Source organism: Melanotaenia boesemani, chromosome 10 (genome assembly GCF_017639745.1).
Source record: "Melanotaenia boesemani isolate fMelBoe1 chromosome 10, fMelBoe1.pri, whole genome shotgun sequence".
NCBI lineage: Eukaryota > Metazoa > Chordata > Actinopteri > Atheriniformes > Melanotaeniidae > Melanotaenia > Melanotaenia boesemani.
The window spans coordinates 14910351-14932521 of record NC_055691.1 but is presented as its reverse complement, the minus strand read 5'-3'; the positions used below and the strand labels follow the sequence as shown (position 1 = coordinate 14932521).

The 22171-nt window shown below is 39.9% G+C and overlaps 1 protein-coding gene across 1 annotated transcript in view; it reads right to left on the bottom strand.

Annotated features, from left to right (window-relative positions):
- si:dkey-106n21.1 (solute carrier family 23 member 2) overlaps positions 1-22171 on the bottom strand; it is a 94619-nt gene that overhangs the window by 65751 nt on the left and 6697 nt on the right. The window contains exon 2 of the mRNA XM_041998258.1: positions 10668-10817. Within this exon, the coding sequence (XP_041854192.1) occupies positions 10668-10817 (150 nt within the window). The remainder of the gene's footprint in view (positions 1-10667; positions 10818-22171) is intronic.

The window sequence follows — 22171 nt, the reverse complement described above, 5'->3', positions numbered from 1 at the left end:
CTGCAATAGTGTGCATTTTCTTGGTTTAAAAACCTCATACTGTACCACTGAATTAATCTATATCTGATCCACATCAGGTAAAATTTAGCTTTAAACTTCTTTTTTTTCCATGCATCTTTTTGTAGCTATTGTTGAATAAATTAAGATGCTTCATGCCAGATACAAAATATTTACTACATATCCTCTACACTTTGTCAACAACACCTGGCTGAAATTTTAGGTTTCTAGGTAAAGCCTTACGGGAGCTATGGACTTTTTAGTCTCAAGTGACCAAACCTATTCAAATTGTGCCATACTGTGCCAAAGGCTTTTACTTATTTCTGTGAGACTGGAAACATCCCTGAGCTATTTAGTTGAGGCTGTATGCAAAACAATCATTTTGACACAAAGTCTATACTTATTACTGTACATGTGTTTTGCACCTCTTTACATGGCTGGCATCCATTTTGATACAAAATGGAGTCACTGTACTTTCTACTGTACATGGCTTTTAGCAACTCTTTCTATATCATTATTCCACCACTTATCCAATCCACAGCATCCATTCTACTTAATCATGTCAGGAATAGTCACAGTAAAAAAACATTTAACCACTTATAATATGCGGTACAACAGAAAAGATATTATAACTCACGCATTTAAAACATTGTCCAAGCCTTTGGAAAGACAATCTCCTCTTTTTCCAAGTCATACTGCTTTGGCTTTCTTCTGATGATGTGGTACACAAATACACTGAGGGCCAGCTTATTTTTTCCCTATAGAGCTTCCTTTTTTTCACTTGACATGATGAAGTACTGGAAAAACTGAGTTGTTAGGTGTCTTCAGTGTTTTTCGCATATGCTCTCTTTGCTGGATATCTGCCCTCTGCTGTCAGTGCAGCCTTGGCGAACAATGAAGCAACAAAGATAAATAAATACATAATTAAAATAAAACAATCAACTTTAAACTGAAATATGACTGAAATTTAAAGTGTCTATTCATATGGGACAGATATGGGTAAAATAAGATCACCACAATCAGCCAACTTATGACATGAAGTCACATAAACATTGTCATTATTGCCAGACAAGGTCAACATCCAGTTGTCATAAAACTTGATATGCCAGCAGTTCCAGCTTGACGCCAAATCTGGCCCAGACCTGTCTGTCTGTGTGAAGTTATTGTTTATATTTTGTGTACCTCTGCACATTATGACATGATGGCTCCTAAAAATTTCAAATCTATCTATATCTAGCCTACATCTTGCCTTCTTGTTTTGATGTTGTTGTATACTGTATCTGGGAAAGACCCCAGCTTCCACCAGCAACCCTGAATATGATTAAACAGGTCTAGACTGCCCCTTGCCTTGCCACTTTTTCCAGGTGAAGTCAGTTTCTACAGGCGATATTCTAACACAAGAGATTAATGGTTAACAAAGTTAATGATGAATGGAATGTCTGCTGAATGTGAGGGTCGTGTTGTAAAATGTCCATTAATTGCTTGCCAACAGTAACTCAGTCACGTGTGATTTGTTAGAGCATGTGCTTACGGATTTGACTACAGTAAACACAAAAACATTTTAAAGAGTTTAAATATTTAAATAAAAAAAAAAGAAAAAAAAAAGAAAAAAAAATTGAAGAGTTGTTTCAGGGACTGAAACTCTTATGGCAGTTTTACGATCTTGAGGTCAAACCTCACATGGCAAACAAGTATCTTCAGCTAAATAAGGATAAAACAGAGGTTATTATTTTTGGTTCCCCTGTTCACACTGAGCAAATAGCTAGCCACTTGGGATGTCTGTCAGTTAGTACTCACCAAAAGCCCAGATATTTGAGTTAATTTTGACTCTAATTAAGCATTCAATAGACATATCAACTCTATAGTCAAATCTTGTTTCCTCTAGTTAAGACGCGTAACCAAAATGAAGCCATCCCTCTCCTTGAAAACATGAAATTGGTTACAATCAAATGATCAGTTAAATGTTATTTATATAGTCCTTGTTATGACCAATATCCGGGGCATGACTGGGCGCAACACAAAAGTACGTTGGGACAGGTGTAAAAGTTAAACACAACACATTTTATTGACAAACATAAATACGGATAAAACCTGGAACAAAAGGTAAACAAGTGTTGGGGTTAGTGAAACTGCTGAAAAGAAATACAAAAGGTTTAACCCAAAACCAAATACAAAAACCACTGAGTAAAACGAAAGGAGTGTCCATAACTCGGTGCAAAACTAAATGAACAAAAGAGCAGCAATTCCCATAAACTAAGTGACCTCCGTCACAAACAAAAGCCTAACCTAGCCCAACACAACAAACCCTATAATACAAAGGATAACAAAATGGCAGAACACAAACTAAGGTGCAGCAAAGTTTGAACCGAAACTGAGTGTATAACGAAGGTGAGTCCAAACTAAAGACTATAACTAAGTTCCCTGAAGGGACATGAACAGCCAGGTGCAGCCCCGCTGTAAATACAAAATAGCCTTCCACCAAAATGACCACCATATAGCACAGTAAACGAACACCCAGAAAAGTCATGCCACCATACTTCTGCCGAACCAAGAGAAGAGGCCACCTGCGCTAATCAGCCTCTCTCATCTAAGGTGAGGGGAAGCAGCCTGTGCTGTTCACTTCTCCCTCTCGACTGAACATTGCAGCAGCCCTTTATTTCCTGGTTTCCATCAAGCTACAGTATGATTGGCTGAGCGTTGAGCCAATCACCGGGGAGGTCACCTGGGGTGCATTTGCTCCAGCTACTCCGAATGGACGTCAGGGCCAGGGATTTGCATCTAGAACAAGCCCCAGCTGTCTGCAATGAGTAGCACTCATAACACTCTTTACAATAGCCAAAAGGTACTCAAAGTGCTTTTTGACAGAGTCATAAAAATATGAAAAAACAATGCATGAAACACATAGAAACACAGTTGGAAAGTGCTACAGTGCTGCAGGGTATTAAGAGATTAACTGAAGTGCAAAAATTGGACAAACTTTACCTCAACACTTATATTCTCAAGGCTTGATTTCTGTAACACCCTTTTATGCAGGTGTTTCTATCTCATCTATAGCTGAGACAAAATGCTGCACCTAAACTCATAACTGCAACAAAGAGAAGAGACAGCCTCAAACATGTCCTAATGTCTCTGCACTGGCTTCCAGTAAAATGTTGTGCTGAGTTTAGGATTCTTTTATATGTTTTTAAGCTCTGAAACATGCAGCTCCCCATTACATTGTTGAACTCTTCTGTCTTAGATCTACTACTCAACTGCTCGTATCTGTTCCTTCCTGTGCTTTTTCCATGATAGCTCCAAAGTTTTGGAACAGCCTTTTTATTTCAGTGTGCCTCCATAAATATCTTCAAGGCTAAATTGAAAACTAATTTATTTTCCAAAGCATTTGGCTGCTGCTAATCTTTTAAAAATGTTTTATTTTTTATTGTTTCTTTTTTTTATTTCCTTTTATTGTATCTGCTTTTGGAAATGTTTCATTGGTATTTATGTTTTGCTTCTGATAACATTACATTACAGTCATTTAGCAGACGCTTTTATCCAAAGCAACTAATAGGCTTGACACACGGGAGGCGACCAACGACATGACAGTCGAAACTCATTGTCACCCAGGTGAAACTGAACACACGAGACGCAACAAACAGCAATATCAGGGACATTGATAATCATTAATAATGAATATTTATCACAACATCAACAAGTGATTAAAATAAAGAGGGTAAAAATAGCCTCAACCAAAATTAAATTTCATACATCACTGATAACACATGAGATGTATTATGTCAGTAAAGGCCACAAAATGGCCAATTATGTAGTTAAATAATTATATTATTAATTATATCATATTGCATTTTATAAGACATCAAGACTCGTTTTGATACTGTACTGGAGAGCCAAGAAGGTCTCCTTGCAGCAGTGGCTTGTCCCAAGTTCAAACTTTGATTGCTGAGAGATGAGTGTAGGAGAGAGCATGTAAAGGAGCTTCTGACAACAGAGTGTCGGAAAGCTGCTCCTGCAACTGACATTACTAATGTGTCCCAGCTGCCGGCCAGCACAGCTGAAATGGACTTTTTTGATTTTGAGAACCAGCACACAGAAAGCCACTTGGCAGAAAAAGAAGTAACTGACTATTTAAAGTCAGGGTATGAGACCTGAGAGCTTGAGATTCTGAATCAATTCCCAAACGTCAAAAAGATGTACATGAAATACAACACTCCAACTCCGCCACCAGTGCACCAGTGGAACGGCTGTTGAGTTTAGGCGGCTTGGTGCTTTCCCCGAAAAGGAACAGACTGTCTGATAGGAGGTTTGAGAAGCTTCTGCTGATGCGATATAACCCCTGTTTTACTCCGAAAGAAAACAAAACAAAAAAAAAAAGGACTGGTCAGGGTAACCATAAAATGAGACTGGACTAACAGTCTAAATCTGGCATCAACAGTATTTTCTGTTTTGTTAAACTCATTATTACTCTACTCTGCACTTAAATTTTAATAATTTGGAATACATGAGAGACTTTTAGTTTCATTATTTTATTTCTGTATTTTTATTTACATTATTGAAATGGAGTATAAATTATTTTATTTCATATGCTAGAATAAGCAGAAATATAACTCAACAGAAGAAAGACTTTATTTTATTAAAATATAGTGGAATGTGCAGAATATACATTTACATTTTCAGCAATTTTCTTCAAGTCAGAGACTATAACATTTAAATTCATTTTTTCGTGATGCAATGCACACGCAGTTAAAAGACTGAAAATAATAAAACAAGTTTTGAAAAAGACTGTTTCATTTGACTTAATATTATATGATGGAATATCCAGAAAGAACAGAATTAGGCTGAAAGGTCTATTGCTTTATAACATTTTCAGGTTGTGCATCATGTTTTTAAAAAGTAAGTAACAAAATTTTTAAAGTAACTAATTACTTTTGAAAATAAGTAATCAATAAAGTAACTGGATTACTTTCTTCATGAAGTAATCAGTAATCAGTAACTAATTACTATATCCAAGTAACTTGACCAACACTGCTCTTAGCTAATTGGTCAGTCCATGAAACCTCTTGCTGATTGATTGTAGTGCCATACAACAGCAACAAAAATTTAACATTTTTCTGTTTTCATGTGTCGTGTCGCAAGCCCCCGTGTGCACGTCTGCATGAATGAGCATTTCACATGCACGAATGTCGCCTGTCGTTTGGCTGGAGGAGGGCAGTGATTTCACATTTTGATTCATCTCAAAAGTTCCATTGAAAATAAATGGAGAATGGTGGGAATTTCTCAATAAAACCAACTCCTCAATAGTACCATGTAAACTCACACCCATCTGGAACAATCCTGATATTCTACTAAACAAAAATATGCTAAACTTTAACCAATGGATTAACCAAGGAATTAAATACTTTGAACATAATATCCATAATAGAAACATGTTATCTTTTAATACACTCTCATCACAAAATGGGATTAACAGCAACAGATTCTTAGAATATCAACAGCTCAAAACCGTAATACACACAAAATTCCCCCTTCACCGAACAGATCTGGAACTTCCTCCAATAGTAGCAGATTTTATGGACCTCTGTACCCCCAAATTACTTTCAAAAATATACAGATTAATGTTAAAAATAGATGACTCAAATTCCCTACCTACTTCAAAATGGGAGATAGATTTATCCATCAATCCTAGTCAACCATTTTGGTTACAAATATGTCTTAATGCCTTTAATATGACAGACAGCCCAAATTTACAACTCATACAATACAAAGTCCTCCATAGAACGCATTATACAGGACAAAGGATGTTCAAGATGGGTCTTAATCACTCCGATATCTGCACACAGTGCACAGGTAACACAGCAGATGATTACTTACACGCTTTATGGCTTTGTGCACCTGTCCAGAAGTTCTGGAATAAGGTCTGTGAGGATTTATCAACATGGGTTAGATGTAACATTCCTGCATGTCCAAAACTTTGTTTACTGGGTGACCTAAGTGACATTAATATAGACACTAACAAAGCACATATGGTCCTCACGGCCTTATGTATCGCAAAGAAAACTATTCTAGTGAACTGGAAGTCTAAAAACAATCTAAATATTAACCAGTACAGAAATCTCCTGTTGGATCACATCAGTCTAGAGTCTGTATCGGCATCCATTAAACACCAATCAGTTAACTCTCAGTCTTCCTGGACCCCGCTGATTAGTCACATCACGTAGTGGGAAGGGGTGCTGGGGTCTAGTCGTTCTGTGGGGGTCAGGGGTGGGGCTGGCTGGGGGGCCTTGGGGGTCCATCGGCCCTGGCCGTTTCTCTGGGTCGGTGGTCGGGGGGGGCATTGAGTAGGGGACGGTGTGGCTGACTGGCTCAGGGGCCTTGGGGCCTGGGGGCTGGTGCTCACTGGGGGCGGGCCGGGGGGCGACTGGGGGTCCGGGGCGGTTGGGGGGCTGGCCTGGGGCTGGGCGGCCGGGTTGCTGGGGTGGGGGCCGGGCGGGGGGCGGGTGCCCCGGGGTCTGGGGGCTGCCTCCCTCCAGCTCGGTGGGCCCTTCCTGGGCCTCGGGGGGGCTTGGTCGCCCTGGGCATGCCATCGGGGTCGGGCTGATCCGATGCCGGGCAGGTACCCTTGGGATTACAATGTGTCCATTGGGTCTAAGGGAGGGGTAGGGGGTAGGGGGAAGGGGGGCGGCGGGAGTCCTGGTGGGCAGTGGGGATGGAGTCTGCTCTCCTTCTCGCTCTCTCCCCTCCCGCCGGGGGCTCCTTCGGGGAGGATGGGGGCGCTGTGCCTTGGACCCGACCAGGATGCGTGTGTGCGGCCTGGGGCTCTCTGGTCCCCTGGTGTGGTGGCGTGGGCTGCCGGGGGTGGGTGGGCGTCCGGGGCGCTTGTGTGCTGGGCTCTTGGCGGGGCCGGGCCTTTGCCCCTCTTCCCTCGGGTGGTCTTGGGGGGGCGGGGCGCCTACAGCGGCCAGCTGGGGAGTTGGCTGCCTGGGACGGGGATCTCTCTCCCAGTTGTGCCCCTCCCCGAGCCCCTCTCCTCCCCCGCCACCCCACATCACACACACTACACATAGGGCACTGTGGGGCGGGTGGAGGCGGTGGGTTTGGCTGGGGGGTCCCCATTGCGGGATCCCCTGGTGGACCCCTGTGACTGCCCGCCCCACTAGATTTTAATTACAACCTAGACATCAATATACATTTAGGGCCTCGGGGGGATGGGCACATGGGCTATGGGTGGGCGGAAAGGAGCCACCGAGGTGGCCCTTCCTCCATCCCCTCCCTTTGTGACCTCTCTCCCCCCGATTTTATTTACATGTTAGACACTACCACATTTAACAGTACTGCACTACACACATAACACACACTCACACACACTGAGGGAGTCCTGAGGGGGTCCTGCTGCCTGGCAGCAGTGGGACCCATCACCATCTCATGGCTCCTTCCAGTTTTTAATTGCATTATAAATAGCCCATACTCATGCACACATAACTCAGGCTGGGGGGCAGGGGGGCCGGGGTCTTCCTACGCCCTCGTGTCCCGGGATGCACTCGGGGCTGCGGGGGGTGGAGGTTCGGTGCCTGCCTGGAGTCCTGTGTGGGGTGCTGCTGGGCGCCATCTCCCTCGGTGCCGCATCGGGGGGCTGGTGAGACCCCAGGGAGAATGTATGTGGTTGTGTGGGTGTGTGTATGTGGAGAGGGTCGGGTCTGGGGCCCACCAGGCCCTAGACTGGGCTGCCCGGTGCCCCTGCCCCGTCGCGCCGGGGGCGGGGGTTCCGGTCTGGGGACCCCTCTGCTCTGGTCCGGGTGGGCCGCTGCTCTGTCTGCTTTGGCTGTCCCGGGCTTGGTACTCTGTGGATCTGCTTGGCCTTTGGGGCCTCGGGCTCCCCCCGTCCCCCGCTGATGCTTCGGGGTGCGGCGTGATCGTGGCCCCCTTGCGGGTACACATTTCCTCCCTGTTGCATGGCCACACATGCATATTAACACGTGCATGCTCACAAACGTGCTCGTCTCTCCATCTGCTTCTCACTAGATGTAGCTGATGTTTGTGTGTTGGTACGTTCATCTGCAGGTACGTTTGATGACTATTGTAATTTTTTATATTATCATCATTCTATCTTTCTTTCGGTATCATGTAGTACTGTGGTAGTTTATGTTTTTTTTTTGTGATATGTTCTGGGCAGCACAGACAACTGTTATTTCCACATTTTAATCCTGTCCTTTTCTCCCTTTTTTTTCTCTCTCTCTCTCTCTTCCTCTATCTCCCTGTCAGGTTCGGCACTGACATATAAGACTAAAGAAAATAAGATTACAATAAAAATAATAAAAATATCAAGGGCAGCCATGTATATAACATGTCTCCCTTGGTAGAGCAAATCTGTCAAGCAAAATATGGCACACAGACCACCGTTCTGTATGTTAGGATGCTGGACAGGACAGGGAAAAAAAAAAAAAAAAAAAAAAAAAAGAAAATAAATGGAGAAGGAGCAAAGTCGCGTCCTGTGTGTCTTGCCCATTACAGTGGTAAGGTAGTAGCGTTAAGGGTCTTGCCTAAGGACCCAACTGGAAGATGTTAATGTTCAACCTCTTGGGGAATCGAACTTTGGTCTCCCACATGGAGACCAGAGTTCGGATGATCTGCCAACTATCCAGCCTATTGTTAAGCCCTTTGGTTTTTCGGTTGTGCCAAATTTGAGGGTTGGAGTAGATAAGGTGTCTGGAATATTGGGGTGGTTGCTCGCCTTGGTGGAGGAGACGAATGCTTCTGGGCACTCAGAGCCCTTGGCCCTGTGCTCTCCCTGCCCTGGATGGCTGGTGCCTGGAAGGGTGGGTGGCCACAGATCTTGGCCCGCCAGGGCCTGTGCCCAGGCTCTGGCCGGGGCCTTCCTCTGCCACCCCCGGGGTAGGTCCGGGGTAGTCTTCATGGTGGGGTGGCTTGCTTGGGTTTGTGTTACAGGATTGCTGCAGATCGCCCTGCAGATCTACCTCTAGCCTATGTAGAGGCTTGGTCACATTTGCAATAACACTCATCTCTGTTCACTTCTCATTCCTCATACTCTACATTCTGACACAGTCACTGAGCTGTCCACTGGGTTTATACACTAAGAGCTACCTTTGTTAAGTTTTTTTGTTGTTGTTGTTTTTGTTTGTTTGTTTTGTAAATGTGTATCTGGTACTTTGGCTGTTGTTGTGCTACATGTTTTTTTTTTCTTTTCTTTATCTTTTGTTGTTGATTTGGTTATTTTTTAGAAACTCCTCATGATTCTCAGCTTTGTTTTTCTGTTAAAGCCAAAGGAAATTCTCTGTTGTGTTTCTGTACAGGTGTAGAAGTTGGTTGTCTGGTGATAGTTTGGATTATAGGGGTTGGTGCTTTCTATCCATTGTTACGGCCCCTGGCCTTTCTTGATTGTGTCTTTGTCTCCTCTGTTTTCTTTCTGCTTTTCTTTTTGCTTCTTTTTGCCGTCCTCCTTTTTCTGTTCAGTCCAGCAAGATTACATAGATTCCATAATTCAAAATAAATAAATAGAATTAAATCAATAAATGAATTAACCAGATTATCAAGAGGAACCTTATACACATAAAGCTCCCCTTGGCAAAGCAAATTTGCACAGCACAGCAACCAGACCATCATTCTGCTTGCTTTGATGCTGGACAGGACAAGTTAAAAAAAAAATAAATAAATGTCACATGATGTTTACATAAGGCTACTTTGTCATTATTATGTGTCATATTCCCACTGTAACAAAAAGGTTGCCTGTTACAGCTACAGAGTTCCTGAATACATGATCCAGTAGAGCTGATTTTAAGGTTGAGATTTACACCCTGTTTATTACACTTGTATCTACGTTACACATATGAACCTAGATTCAATACAGACTAGTTGTTTTGTGTTGATGGATGGAGGATGATCATCTGAGCAATCTAGTTGTCCTCAGTACTGCAAAAGGATTAGATTTAGGTGTTTGTCAGATGTTTTGGCTACACAGAACAATATCTATCATCTCCAGCTCTCTTAAAGAGACGGCTGATATCTATTCTATACTTTAAGTTCTTTTTCTGTACTTATTTTGAGGAATCTTTTTTTAAATATAAGTCTAAATGTTGTCTTTGTTTACATATAGAGAATGTTCTTATTGTACTGAATAAGATTAATCGCTGCATTTACATGGACAAATATTTCTTTAGTCCAATTGTATTCAGTCTGATCGGCTGACATGTTAACATGGATGGTATATAATGTGATTATATCAGTTGTGTGTTTACATGATGGAAATATTTATGAAATTGTAACACTTTTGACATGAGCATCGTTAACTCATATGGACAAAAACGAATAACAAAAAGATTTTATGAAATTTGATTTAAGGGGTGTGACTGCTGAAATTTATGTCAGAACTCAGAAAGGAACTTAACACTTCACCGCCTTCTTGTCCATGAACTACCTAACAAACACTGGCATGTTTGTTAGGTAGTACATGGACAAGCCTAAGCATGGGAGTATGTGGGCAGTGACGCTTGACTATGATTGGAACAGGAAACTTTTCCTATTTAGATGCATATCTTAGGCTTTGGACTAGCACCAACCTGTTTGGAGATGTAAAAAAAAAAAAAAAAAAACATTCTTTATTACTCATATTTGTGCCATCCTATAATGCAGGGCCAATAAAAGACACATGATTAATTTACCTGGAAGCCAAGCAGAATGCAGAGGTACCATGGTGGCCTGTCATTAAGGGAGTAAACCAAATCTACTCCGTTGTCCACCATCTCTTCCAGAGTCTCCCCACTGTGAGGCTCCTCAATGTCAACACCCAACTGTGGTTGTTCATCCCTGCCCTTGGGAAGAAATCCAGAAATTAACCAATAATCAAGCAGCTTCATTTTTCCAAAACAGGAAAAGAAACAAGAAATAAAGAATGTTTGTTTACAAAAGAAAACAATGAAGTATCTCAATTCTGCTGCTAGTATTCTAAAGTCACACATTCCTTCATGATTTGTTTTCTTTGTCTTTATAGATATACAGAATATATTTGATGGTGTCTCCTGAAAGAAAATGCATCTCGTTTCTTTCTCTCCTTTTCTTTCTCTGTAAATAATTAAATATTTTTTACATGTACTGCACCAAATGTTTAAAGTAGCAACAGAGAGAGAAGATGGTATGTGTGCATGCAGGCATGTATATATGTGCCATAGTTTCAAAAGATGGGATGATGGCTATATTGACTAAGTCAATGGTGTTTCAGTTCCATAGAAACTGATCCACCCCCATATTAGTGATGCAAAACTTGGTTCTTTTTACTGACTTGAGTCACCACAGAGAGTCTGTTTTTTGAGAAATATGAGTCACTAATCAGTGACCCAGTGTGAGGAAATCCAAGTTTCATTCGCTCCCACTTTCTACTGATTTTCACTGCTAAAACTGCTGATTTAAACTGACTACTACTAGTTATTATCTTGGCAAGATGAAAACAACAAGTGAATGATTTCATTTTCTGCCATCACTCAGAAACTACCAGAGCAGAACAGCAAACTTCCACCTGAGGTGGGGCAGCGGCTCGCCCAGCAGTAAGAATTTGAGTGTCCATTGTGTTCATTTTGTGATTGGTGCCAGGCTGATTTGTTCATTCACAGCTCATAGCAGGGAGGGAAAGAGTGATGGCAAGATAACTGGAGCTGAGTTAAAACAAGAAACTAAAGATGTTGCTGTTCCCACAAATTCAGTGATTAACGTGATATTTTTTTTTCAACGAAATGCAGTTACATAATCAGTCATGCAGTAGTGACATGTTGTTGGGTTTCTTTTTTTTTTTTTGCAGTTAGCTAACTGGAAGCAGGGATAAGTCAGTTATAGAAACAAGGAATTATGACTCACAAGTCAGTAGAATTACTCTTGAGTTTGTTCAGGAATGGCAAATTATATTATACCTTATAACATATTAAATATGAATATTTTCACATAATTTGTTTAATTTTTATTCATTTTATTATTCCCTTTTGTTTGCTCTATTCATTTCCCAATATATATTTCTTTAATCTTTTCTCAATTTATTTCCTTGCTTCCAAGCGGTCAATCATCTGCTTTGAGGCAGGGTTTCTTGTCCACACCGAGACGCCATTCCCCGCACAAATAATGACAACTGACTGTGCTGATGGGGGTCGTGGCTCAAAAAGTTTGGGAATTACAGATCTAATGGGTCTGAAACTCATAATGATCTTATTTTCATATATCAGAACTGATCAGAGTTAAAAGACACAAGATGTCCCTAACAATGTCCTGTGCAACAGGATTCTGTGATCTACAGTATCAAACGCACCACTGAGATCCAACATAACCAGGACTGATACTTGACCAGAATCAGTATTCAACCTAATGTCATTTAACACTCTAACCAGAGCTGTTTCAGTGCTGTGATGAGGTCGGAAGCCGGACTGAAATTTATCAAGATTTCCACTTTCATTTAAAAAGTCATTAAGCTGGTGAAATACAACTTTTTCAATAATCTTGGAAACAAAAGAGAGGTTAGAGACAGGTCTATAGTTGTTCATTATAGAGGTGTCTAGAGTCCTTTTCTTTAGGAGTGGCTTAATAGCAGCTATCTTTAGTGACTTGGGAAAAATGCCTGATGTATAGCATGTATTGGAAAATATATAGGGAATTGAATAAGAAAGTATATAGGGGAAATAATAAGTATATATACTGTATATATTAGTGCTGGGAAATGATTAAAATTTTTAATCGCGATTAATCGCATGACATGCTGCGATTAAGCACGATTAAGCGCATCGTTAAGCGCAAAATGTCTCTTTCCTTTAAAAGAAGTAAATTTTGGTTTACTAACACACATCAGGGGAGTTTGACCTGCGACTCTGGACCTTCCACAATGCCTCTAAATATGTGGCTAAAATATTTTTTTTAATCTATCTTTCTTGTCATTAGGTTGGAAACCAGGGACTTTTTTTTTCTTTTACAGCATTTTCCACAAATATCTACATCCCTTAGAAGAAAGTCTGTCTATCCTCTTTTTATAAAGGTTTTATGTGTTTCCTTTATTTTAAAACCTTAAAAATTGAAATAAAAAATGTGGTTCTTCAAAAATGACAAATATCCTATGGTGGCTCTTTATTAAAAATATATATTAAGCTGACTTTTTGAAAAGTCTCATAACATTTGCGTCTCTAAAGGAGTTTTATTTAGCTGGCTGAGGGAAAAATGGCTCTTTGGATTGGAAAGGCTGCAGACCCCTGCACTAAACACATTAACAGATTTAGCATCAGTTTTCTCTTTAAACAACAACAGTTAAAATATTTCTTCATATATATTTATAAAACCGAATATTTATGAGAAGGAAGGATGAAATGTTCAGGATTTACTAACTAAAAGGTAAAAAGTCAGCAGGATGGATTTAAAGCTGTGAAGCTGCTTCCTTCTAAACACAGAAGGAACAATATGTGATGAAAATCAGCATCAGGTGAACAGACAGAAAGCAGGATTAGAATCTCACAGCTTCTAGATGGTGAGGAGAGAGAAATATTCACAATATGCACAATAACTTCCATCCATGCACCTTTAGTGTTTCATTATCCAGATTTCTGGCATATAAATTCTCTAAACTTTCATTTTTTGTTTGACTGCACCTGCAGCCTCCGCTACCGGGAGTTAAGGGTTAACATCTCGTTCCTGGTGTAGGGTCAGGTCTGTAGATGTAACTATAAACATGTGTGGTATCCACAGAAAGTCCAGAATCTCAGCTACCAGCTCAGTAAAACCATTTCTATCACCAACAAACACAGTTAAGACAACAAATTATTTAAAGAGCAGCTGCACAAAGTCCGAAAAATATGTAAACACAAATTATGTCTCCCCGTGTCCACCCCACGACATGAACACGAACAAACGACTCCTCTACTGAAAGCTCACATCTCACAGATTCCAAAGCTGGAAGTTTCATCTCGCTATGACCAAGATTCACCGAACCAGAGGCAGAAGAAGACCCGATTTATGCTGCACATTTGTACAGTGTGTGCAGAATTATTAGGCAAGTTGTATTTTTGAGGATTAATTTTATTATAGAACAACTACTATATTCGCGATGAAAACAAAAGATTCATAAATATCAAAGCTGAATATTTTTGGAAGTTGGGGTGGGGCTTTCTTAGTTTTAGTATTTTAGGAGGATATCTGTGTGTGCAGGTGACTCTTACTGTGCATAATTATTAGGCAACTTAACAAAAACCAAATATATACCCATTTCACTTATTTATTTTCACCAGGGAAACCAATATAACAACTCAAAATTTACAAATATACATTTCTGGCATTCAAAAACAAAACAAAAACAAATCAGTGACCAATATAACCACCTTTCTTTGCCAGGACACTCAAAAGCCTGCCATCCATAGATTCTGTCAGTGTCTTGATCTGTTCACGATCAACATTGTGTGCAGCAGCAACCACAGCCTCCCAGACACTGTTCAGAGAGGTGTACTGTTTTCCCTCCCTGTAGATCTCACATTTGATGAGGGACCACAGATTCTCTATGGGGTTAAGATCAGGTGAACATGGAGGCCATGTCATTATTTTTTCTTCTTTTAGACCTTTTCTGGCCAGCCACACAATGGAGTACTTGGATGCGTGTGATGGAGCATTGTCCTGCATGAAAATCATGTTTTTCTTGAACGATGCTGACTTCTTCCTGTACCACTGCTTGAAGAAGGTGTCTTCCAGAAACTGGCAGTAGGACTGGGAGTTGAGCTTGACTCCATCCTCAACCCGAAAAGGTCCCACAAGCTCATCTTTGATGATACCAGCCCATACCAGTATCCCACCTCCACCTTGCTGGCGTCTGAGTCGGAGTGGAGCTCTCTGCCCTGTAATGATCCAGCCATCTGGCCCATCAAGACTCACTCTCATTTCATCAGTCCATAAAACCTTAGAAAAATCAGTCTTATGATATTTCTTGGCCTAGTCTTGACGTTTTATCTTGTGTGTCTTGTTCAGTGGTGGTCGTTTTTCAGCCGTCCTTACCTTGGCCATGTCCCTGAGTATTGCACACCGTGTGCTTCTTGACACTCCAGTGATGTTGCAACTCTGAAATATGCCAAAACTGGTGGCCAATGGCATCTTGGCAGCTTCACGCTTGATTTTCCTCAGTTCATGGGCAGTTATTTTGCGCCTTGTTTTTTCAACACGCTTCTTGCGACCCTGTTGACTATTTTGAATGAAACGCTTGATCGATGATCACGCCTCAAAAGCTTGGCAATTTTAAGAGTGCTGAATCCCTCTGCAAGACTTCTCACAATTTTTGACTTTTCAGAGTCCGTCAAATCTCTCTTCTGACCCATTTTGCCAAAGGAATGGAAGTTGCCTAATAATTATGCACACCTGATATAGGGTGTTGATGTCATTAGACCACACCCCTTCTCATTACAGAGATGCACATCACCTGATATGCTTAATTGGTAGTAGGCTCTCAAGCCTGTACCGGTTGGCGTAGGAAAACATGCATAAAGAGAATGATGTGGTCAAAATACTCATTTGCCTAATAATTCTGCACACACTGTAAAAGTGAGAAAGCATGTCTTACCTTTGCTGTCTTGCATAAATTAAAACCGCATTTATTAAAAAAATAATAATACATAAAAAGTTTCCCGTCCAAAAATCACGATGTTCTGATCATATGCATGTATTTTGACAAAGAGAAAAGTCCTCCTGATTACATCAGACGCACCGCTGCAACATGGAGGAGAGACATGGACGCCACGTTTCTGTCATCAAAGCCAGCGGCCAGAGAAAAAAAAAAAAAAAAAACATTAACGCGAGATTAAAAAAATTAACCGCATTAATTAAGCGTTGCGTTAACACGTTAACGTGCCCAGCACTAATATATATATATATATATATATATATATATATATATATATATATGTGTGTGTGTATATAAATCAATATCAAAAATAAATAAAAGAATTAAATTACATAAGGGAAATAATAAGTATATATATATATATATATATATATATATATAAATAAATCAATACAAAAAATAAAAGAATGACGTGAAAATAAATAAATGAAAAAAATATATTTTCTATCATTTTAATATTTATTTGTCTATATATTTTCTAATTTATTTCCTTATTCTTTTTCAGATTTATTCTTTTTTTGGCACTCCTATCATTCCATAGTATCCTGCCTCTTGCCTAATAGAAATTGGGATAAGTTCCAGCCCTCCTATGACCATGAACTGGAATAAGCAGATATATACAGGGGATGGATAGAATTTCAAAGTTCAGTTTTTCTGAGCCTCAGTAAATATTAAATGACCTTTGTCTAAGGGAAGACAGCTGTGTTTTAGGATCATGTTCACAATTGGTGTCTTCTTTGCTTGACAGTGCTTTAAGCTGCATTTCTGGATGACACAGAGATGTCAAGATTTATATTTAAAGAACATGATTCATTGACCTCCAGATGACATTTTTAAGTGAGCAAAATAAAAGTTTTTAAGATTTTTGGTCTGGACGTTGCATAGACTTATTAAAAAGCCATGGCAAAAACAGATATATTGATGTCGTCTTACCTTTTCTGGATGTAAGTTTTATCATCCTGTATTATATGTACATCCAAATCCTCTCTTACATATAACATTACATGTAGGAATAGACTGGGGGCAATGTGGGGGTAAGTATGTTTTTAATGACAGCATGTGAAATGTCTAACTTGGGTAATGATACAACTACCATTTAGTTACAGTCTAATGTACTTTGACTTCCATAGCATCTCAAACATTTGCAATAAAATACTGTCAAATTCCATCCATTGTCTATGCCCACATTTCAGTGCAGTGTTGTGAGTGGGCTGAAATCCATCCCAGTGGCTACTAGGCAAGAGGCAGGGCACAACCTGGATGGCCGCAGTCCATTGCAGAGCTAATACAAAGAGACAGACAACTACTTGCACACCAATTAACCTAACAAGCATGTCTTTGAAAAAAGCTACAGTACCAGAAGAGAACCACTGCATGCACAGGGAGAACATTCAAACTCCACACAGAAAAACCCAAGCCAAGGTTCAAGGAATCTTCTTGCTTTGAGGGGATAGTGCTAACCACTCCACCATTGTGTTCAAGTGCTGGCATTTTTTAAGTGAACACAATACCAGGTAATGTAATAATATGAATATTCATACAAAGATAAAAAAAAACAAGAGTCTGTTTACTTTTGGTGCTAAAATGCTTTAGTTTAAAGCTCAGGTACTCATGTCTGGGAATCTTAGCTTTTGCTCAGACTGGACTCTTCTGGACAGAGATTTCTGATGTTCCTGGCATCTGTTGGAGCCACTGTCACAGTTAGGGCTTAGAGTACTTCAATTACCATTGAGACCACTATTGCCTTGAGGACTTCACCAGTTTTACAAATGCTTATTGGTAGATGTTGTATTTTGATTCTGCTTCTATGAAACTAGTGGTAAAAAGTCTAATTTAGCTAAGTGCCACTTCAGTAGTCTGCTGAACTACTTGACTATGATAATGAGCAACACTGTTGCCTTTTTACATAATGTCCTGATGTGTTAAACATTATTACAGACTGGATGTAACTACACCTACAACATGTTGGGAAATGCCCCATTTGACTCATGAGCTGCCTGAAATGCAAGGAGGTCAACTCCCTCTTAACACAGCCCACAGGGGACAGATCGGTTTCCTAAAGGGTTTGTACAAACCTCTTGAGGATGTGTCTCTTTGAAATAAACATGTCAGTCGATGACAGCAGTGTTCAAAATGCGACCCAGGTGTTGATGGGAGTGTGTGTAAGGTTTTACAGAATGGGCATTGCGAAATGAAGTGTATAATCCTCCAGTTGTTTTTTTGTGCTGATTACTTTTCCAGCCTTTTGTTGGGCCTTTGATGGCAAATGTTCTGCTGCCATCAACTTCAAAATGAGCTAATATTTTCCATGAAATAGTAAAGTGTCTCCCTTTCAGTATCTGATATGTTGTTTATGGTGTATTGAAAATAATGTAGGCGTTCATGATTAAAATTATTGTATTATGTTTTTATTTGCATTTTACACAGCACCCTAATTGTTTTTTGGAATTGGGGTTGTTTTATTTGGTGACCAAGTTTTGGTCTTAGGCTGTGTTAGAATTAGGTTTTTGTAAGGTCCATTTCCAGATTTATTTTAAGTTACAAAGCTTCCCTTCCTTTTTTGTCTCTGACCTTTGTGATTAATCTGCTCTTATTAGTTTATTATGTGTCAAAACATTGTCATGCAATGTTTTGAATTCCGTCTATTGTTGCCAGTCTGGCTTGTCCCTGGCCTGAATTCCTTTTGCCATGCTAGTTTGTACATAACTTATTTATCTTATTGGTTTTGGTTACTTGCATGAGCTTGCTCTGATGTTTTTGTTTGCTGGATTTTCGTTGCATCAGTTTCAGTAAAAGTCTGCACTACAAAACAGGCTGTGGATGCATCTTATGTTGTGGCTACATTTTTTGTGTTGCGTATTGGCTTGCTTTGTGTATTAATGTGGTGCATGTAAGGTGCAAAAGCTGCAGGTTAATTAGGTTTTTCTCTCTCTTTCTTGTACATTGATAAGACAGAAGTCATATGTAAAAGAAAAAAAATTTAATTCAAATCAAATTAAATCAATTTAATAATTCCTTTAATCTGTTTATACAGCTTTACGCCATAAAGAAACAGAACAGTTAAGAATAACAAAAATAAAAGACCTATGATTAAAAATAAAACTATCAATAAAAGCCACATTCCTGTACCTATGAACTTCTCTCCACACTGCCAACTCCCACCAACCACAAGCCCATGAGACATACATATGATTTTCAATGTAAAGCTTCACTAAAAAGGTAAGTCTTAAAATTTAATTTATAAAAACATGCACAGCTGCTCTATTATCATGTCAGTTGCAATTCTGTAGTTGTGCACTTCTCTTGATGGACTTAGTGACCATTTATGTCAACCGTGTCGCGATTTTGTTCCGACCTCTGTGGCGGGTCAATCCACACCAGGAGCATGTCAGTTGCGAAGTGCCCATGAGTGCAGTCAGCTTAGCTGGTTCCGCGACATCACATGAATCTCCACTTCCAGTATAAATGTCTCATCTTCAATGATGGAAAAAAAACAAGAGACACCCTGACCAATTAATGACGTATTTTACACTGCTACCATATCTATTTCCTGTTTGCCCCTATCTGAACTGCTGAGTTTGATGCGTTCTCGATGCGTGCTCCATCAAAAATAGACTGCGTGTATATTTAGTGGAGAGTCATGACAAGGCACTTCTGGAACGCTTCTGACACGCACCAATTTGAACCAAGCCATTGATTAAAACAGCCCCGAAAAGCTGTGGAGGCTTTGGCGCAACAGTGACATGGTGCACAGGCTACCAGTGTAAATTGGGTTTTATGGTTGGTCCATAAAATGTAAACGTTTGAGATGATGTTTGAGCACATTTTCAGTCTGTCAGAGAAAATGCTGTATTTACTATCACATGATAACATCACTGCCACAAACTTTTAGCAGCCTCTGTAACAGACTGCTCAGAAACTCATACACACACATGCAAATATTTGCTTCTGTTAACATGAATCTACTCAACAGTTGCTGGTTTCTTTATCATAGTTTGAAACATTCACAGGCAACAAATATATCATGTAGAGGACACCCACATAGAGCAGCTTTTAAATCTTAACGACACATTCTAGCTTATCGCACAAATCATTGAAATGTTAATGTTTTTTATTCCTAAATTAATGCTAGTTGCAAGAAAATCTTCATCCTTTCAGTTTCTTGCTGGTTCTCGATACATGCATCGGTCTACCCCATCAGTCTGTTTGCTCGATTTATATTTAGTTGCATCGGCTTCAGAATACTACGCTTTTTTAAAGTCCATTTATGCTCAACGCAGAAGACAGATACACAGATACACAGTTGTTTCCGTCTCCTGCATCGATTACGTGGATGATTTGGTTCGTTTTCAGGGAGTTTAGCTATCCATCGCTTGACGCACAAGACGGATCAATACCACCAGAAATCACGGGGGCAGTGCTGAGCAGCATAGCTGACATGCGACCAGGGAAAGAAACAAACCAGAGAAGAAGAAGAAGCTCAGGAAGGGAACAAAAAAGCAAAAGAACAAAGAGAAGGACAACAGCTGTAGAAATAGCGCAAGTTTTTGAAGAAAGGATATGTGAGTGTTTAGGGTGGGTTGGAAACAACTTCATACCGATGCATTATCTGCGGGCAAATGGTGTCTGAAACTGAAGGTGACTTTCAGGAAAGAACTCTGAACTTAACACTGCCCATGAGTGGAGGAATTGACTTAACAACCATGGCATCGCAAAAGACGCATTAAAGTATAAGGACCGCAATGTATGACGTTTAAAATGGACGTCACTATTTATGTATGCAAGAGAGCATAAATAGGCCTTTAACCATTCAAATACCAAAATGTTCAGCTCATTAAGTAGAAATTAGCTTCAATTCATGCCAGTCAAGATATATATATAAAAAAAAAGGGCCGGTGTGGCACAGTGGGTAGAGTGGCCGTCTGGTAACCTGAGGGTTGCCAGTTTGATCCTTCGCTTGTCAAGGTGTCCCTGAGCAAGACACCAAACTCCAAATTGTTCCTGATGGGTCGTGGTCGAGTGCCTTGCATGGCAGCTTCCGCCATCAGTGTGTGAATGTGTGTATGGATAGGTGAAGGTGATGTATGATGTAAAGCGCTTTGGGTGTCTTTCCAGGTACAGTAAAGCACTATATAAATATTTAATTTAAAAACATTTAAAACTATTCATATGTGAAATTTTCAGTTTTTCTCCATGCTTTATAACTTCATTATACACTATTCTCCATTTTTCATGTAAGATTTCTGCAGGAGGTCTTCATCTGTTTTTCCCCAAAGCTTCTCTTACAAAACATCGCAGTGTATGTATTCAGCCTACAATATTCACACTGCTATATTTCAAACAGCCATTTTAGTCATTCATGTTACTTGTCAAACACATGCCACATCTTAAGGTCAGGAGTAACTTTTATACATTTTTTACTTAAATGATTAACTTTTTATGTTAAATATCACATACTTTGTGTAAGTTAACTCTCACATATCATGTGTTCTCTTGCTAACTACTGGATTGACATCATTAGCTATGTTTACATGCACAAATATTTAATCTAACCGATTGAAATCAATCCGATTGGAGATTCCAGCTGACATGTTTGCATGGATGCTAGATAAAGAGATCTGATCAGTTGCATTTACATGATGGAAAGACTTACAATCTTAACACTTTTGACATGCACTGCTAGTACTAGTTTCAAACAAGAAGGGTGCAGATCATCCACCACAGAAGCAAATGGAATGAATGTAGACAAAATTATTTTTTCCTACTGATCCGATCGTGTAAAGGTTTAAACCACCAAAATTCATTTCAATCCGACTGGATCAGCTGACATCTTTTCATGATGCATTTTTATTCTGATTGGGCGTTCGATTGGATCAAAGGGCTCTATGTAAACACAGCTATAGAGAATGTGCTTATGATGTCATTGTGGCTTTCTCCGCCATTTTGGGGGTACCCAGCTACTGTTTCCATTAACACTTTCAGGTTTCTTACTAGTAAACTATGTTAAAAACACGTTTAAAACAAGTCGAAAAGAAACATCCTCACGACCATCAGCTTTCAAGAAAAGTGAAGAGTCATTACAATACAGAAACATTAATTAGCCTATTAATAAATTGGATCGTTACAATCTGCTGAACAATTAATAAAGTTCAGATTTATATGTATTGCCACCAGTTGCTGGATGTAAACATGCAAGTCTACAAACTGTCAGCTTTAACTACACCATCATACCGATCATTAATGATAATTTGTGACTGAATGTCTGACAGAATAACTGGGACTAATAATCGGAGAACAATCACATTTTGGTGGAGCAAAGTGATGTTGTCATTTGCACATAGTAGTGTCATCCAGATCAGTGCTACTGCATATAAAATCATTTTCCTATTGCATCTGTAGCCACTAACCCTTCCTGCATGAATTCTTGGGTGTAGGCGACCACCTCACCTGCTCTCCTCATTGTGTTCATAGCTGTCACACTGAGCGTGCAGTCACCTTTTATTCTGCTGACATAAAGCCCAAATTGTCCTTTACATCCAAACCATG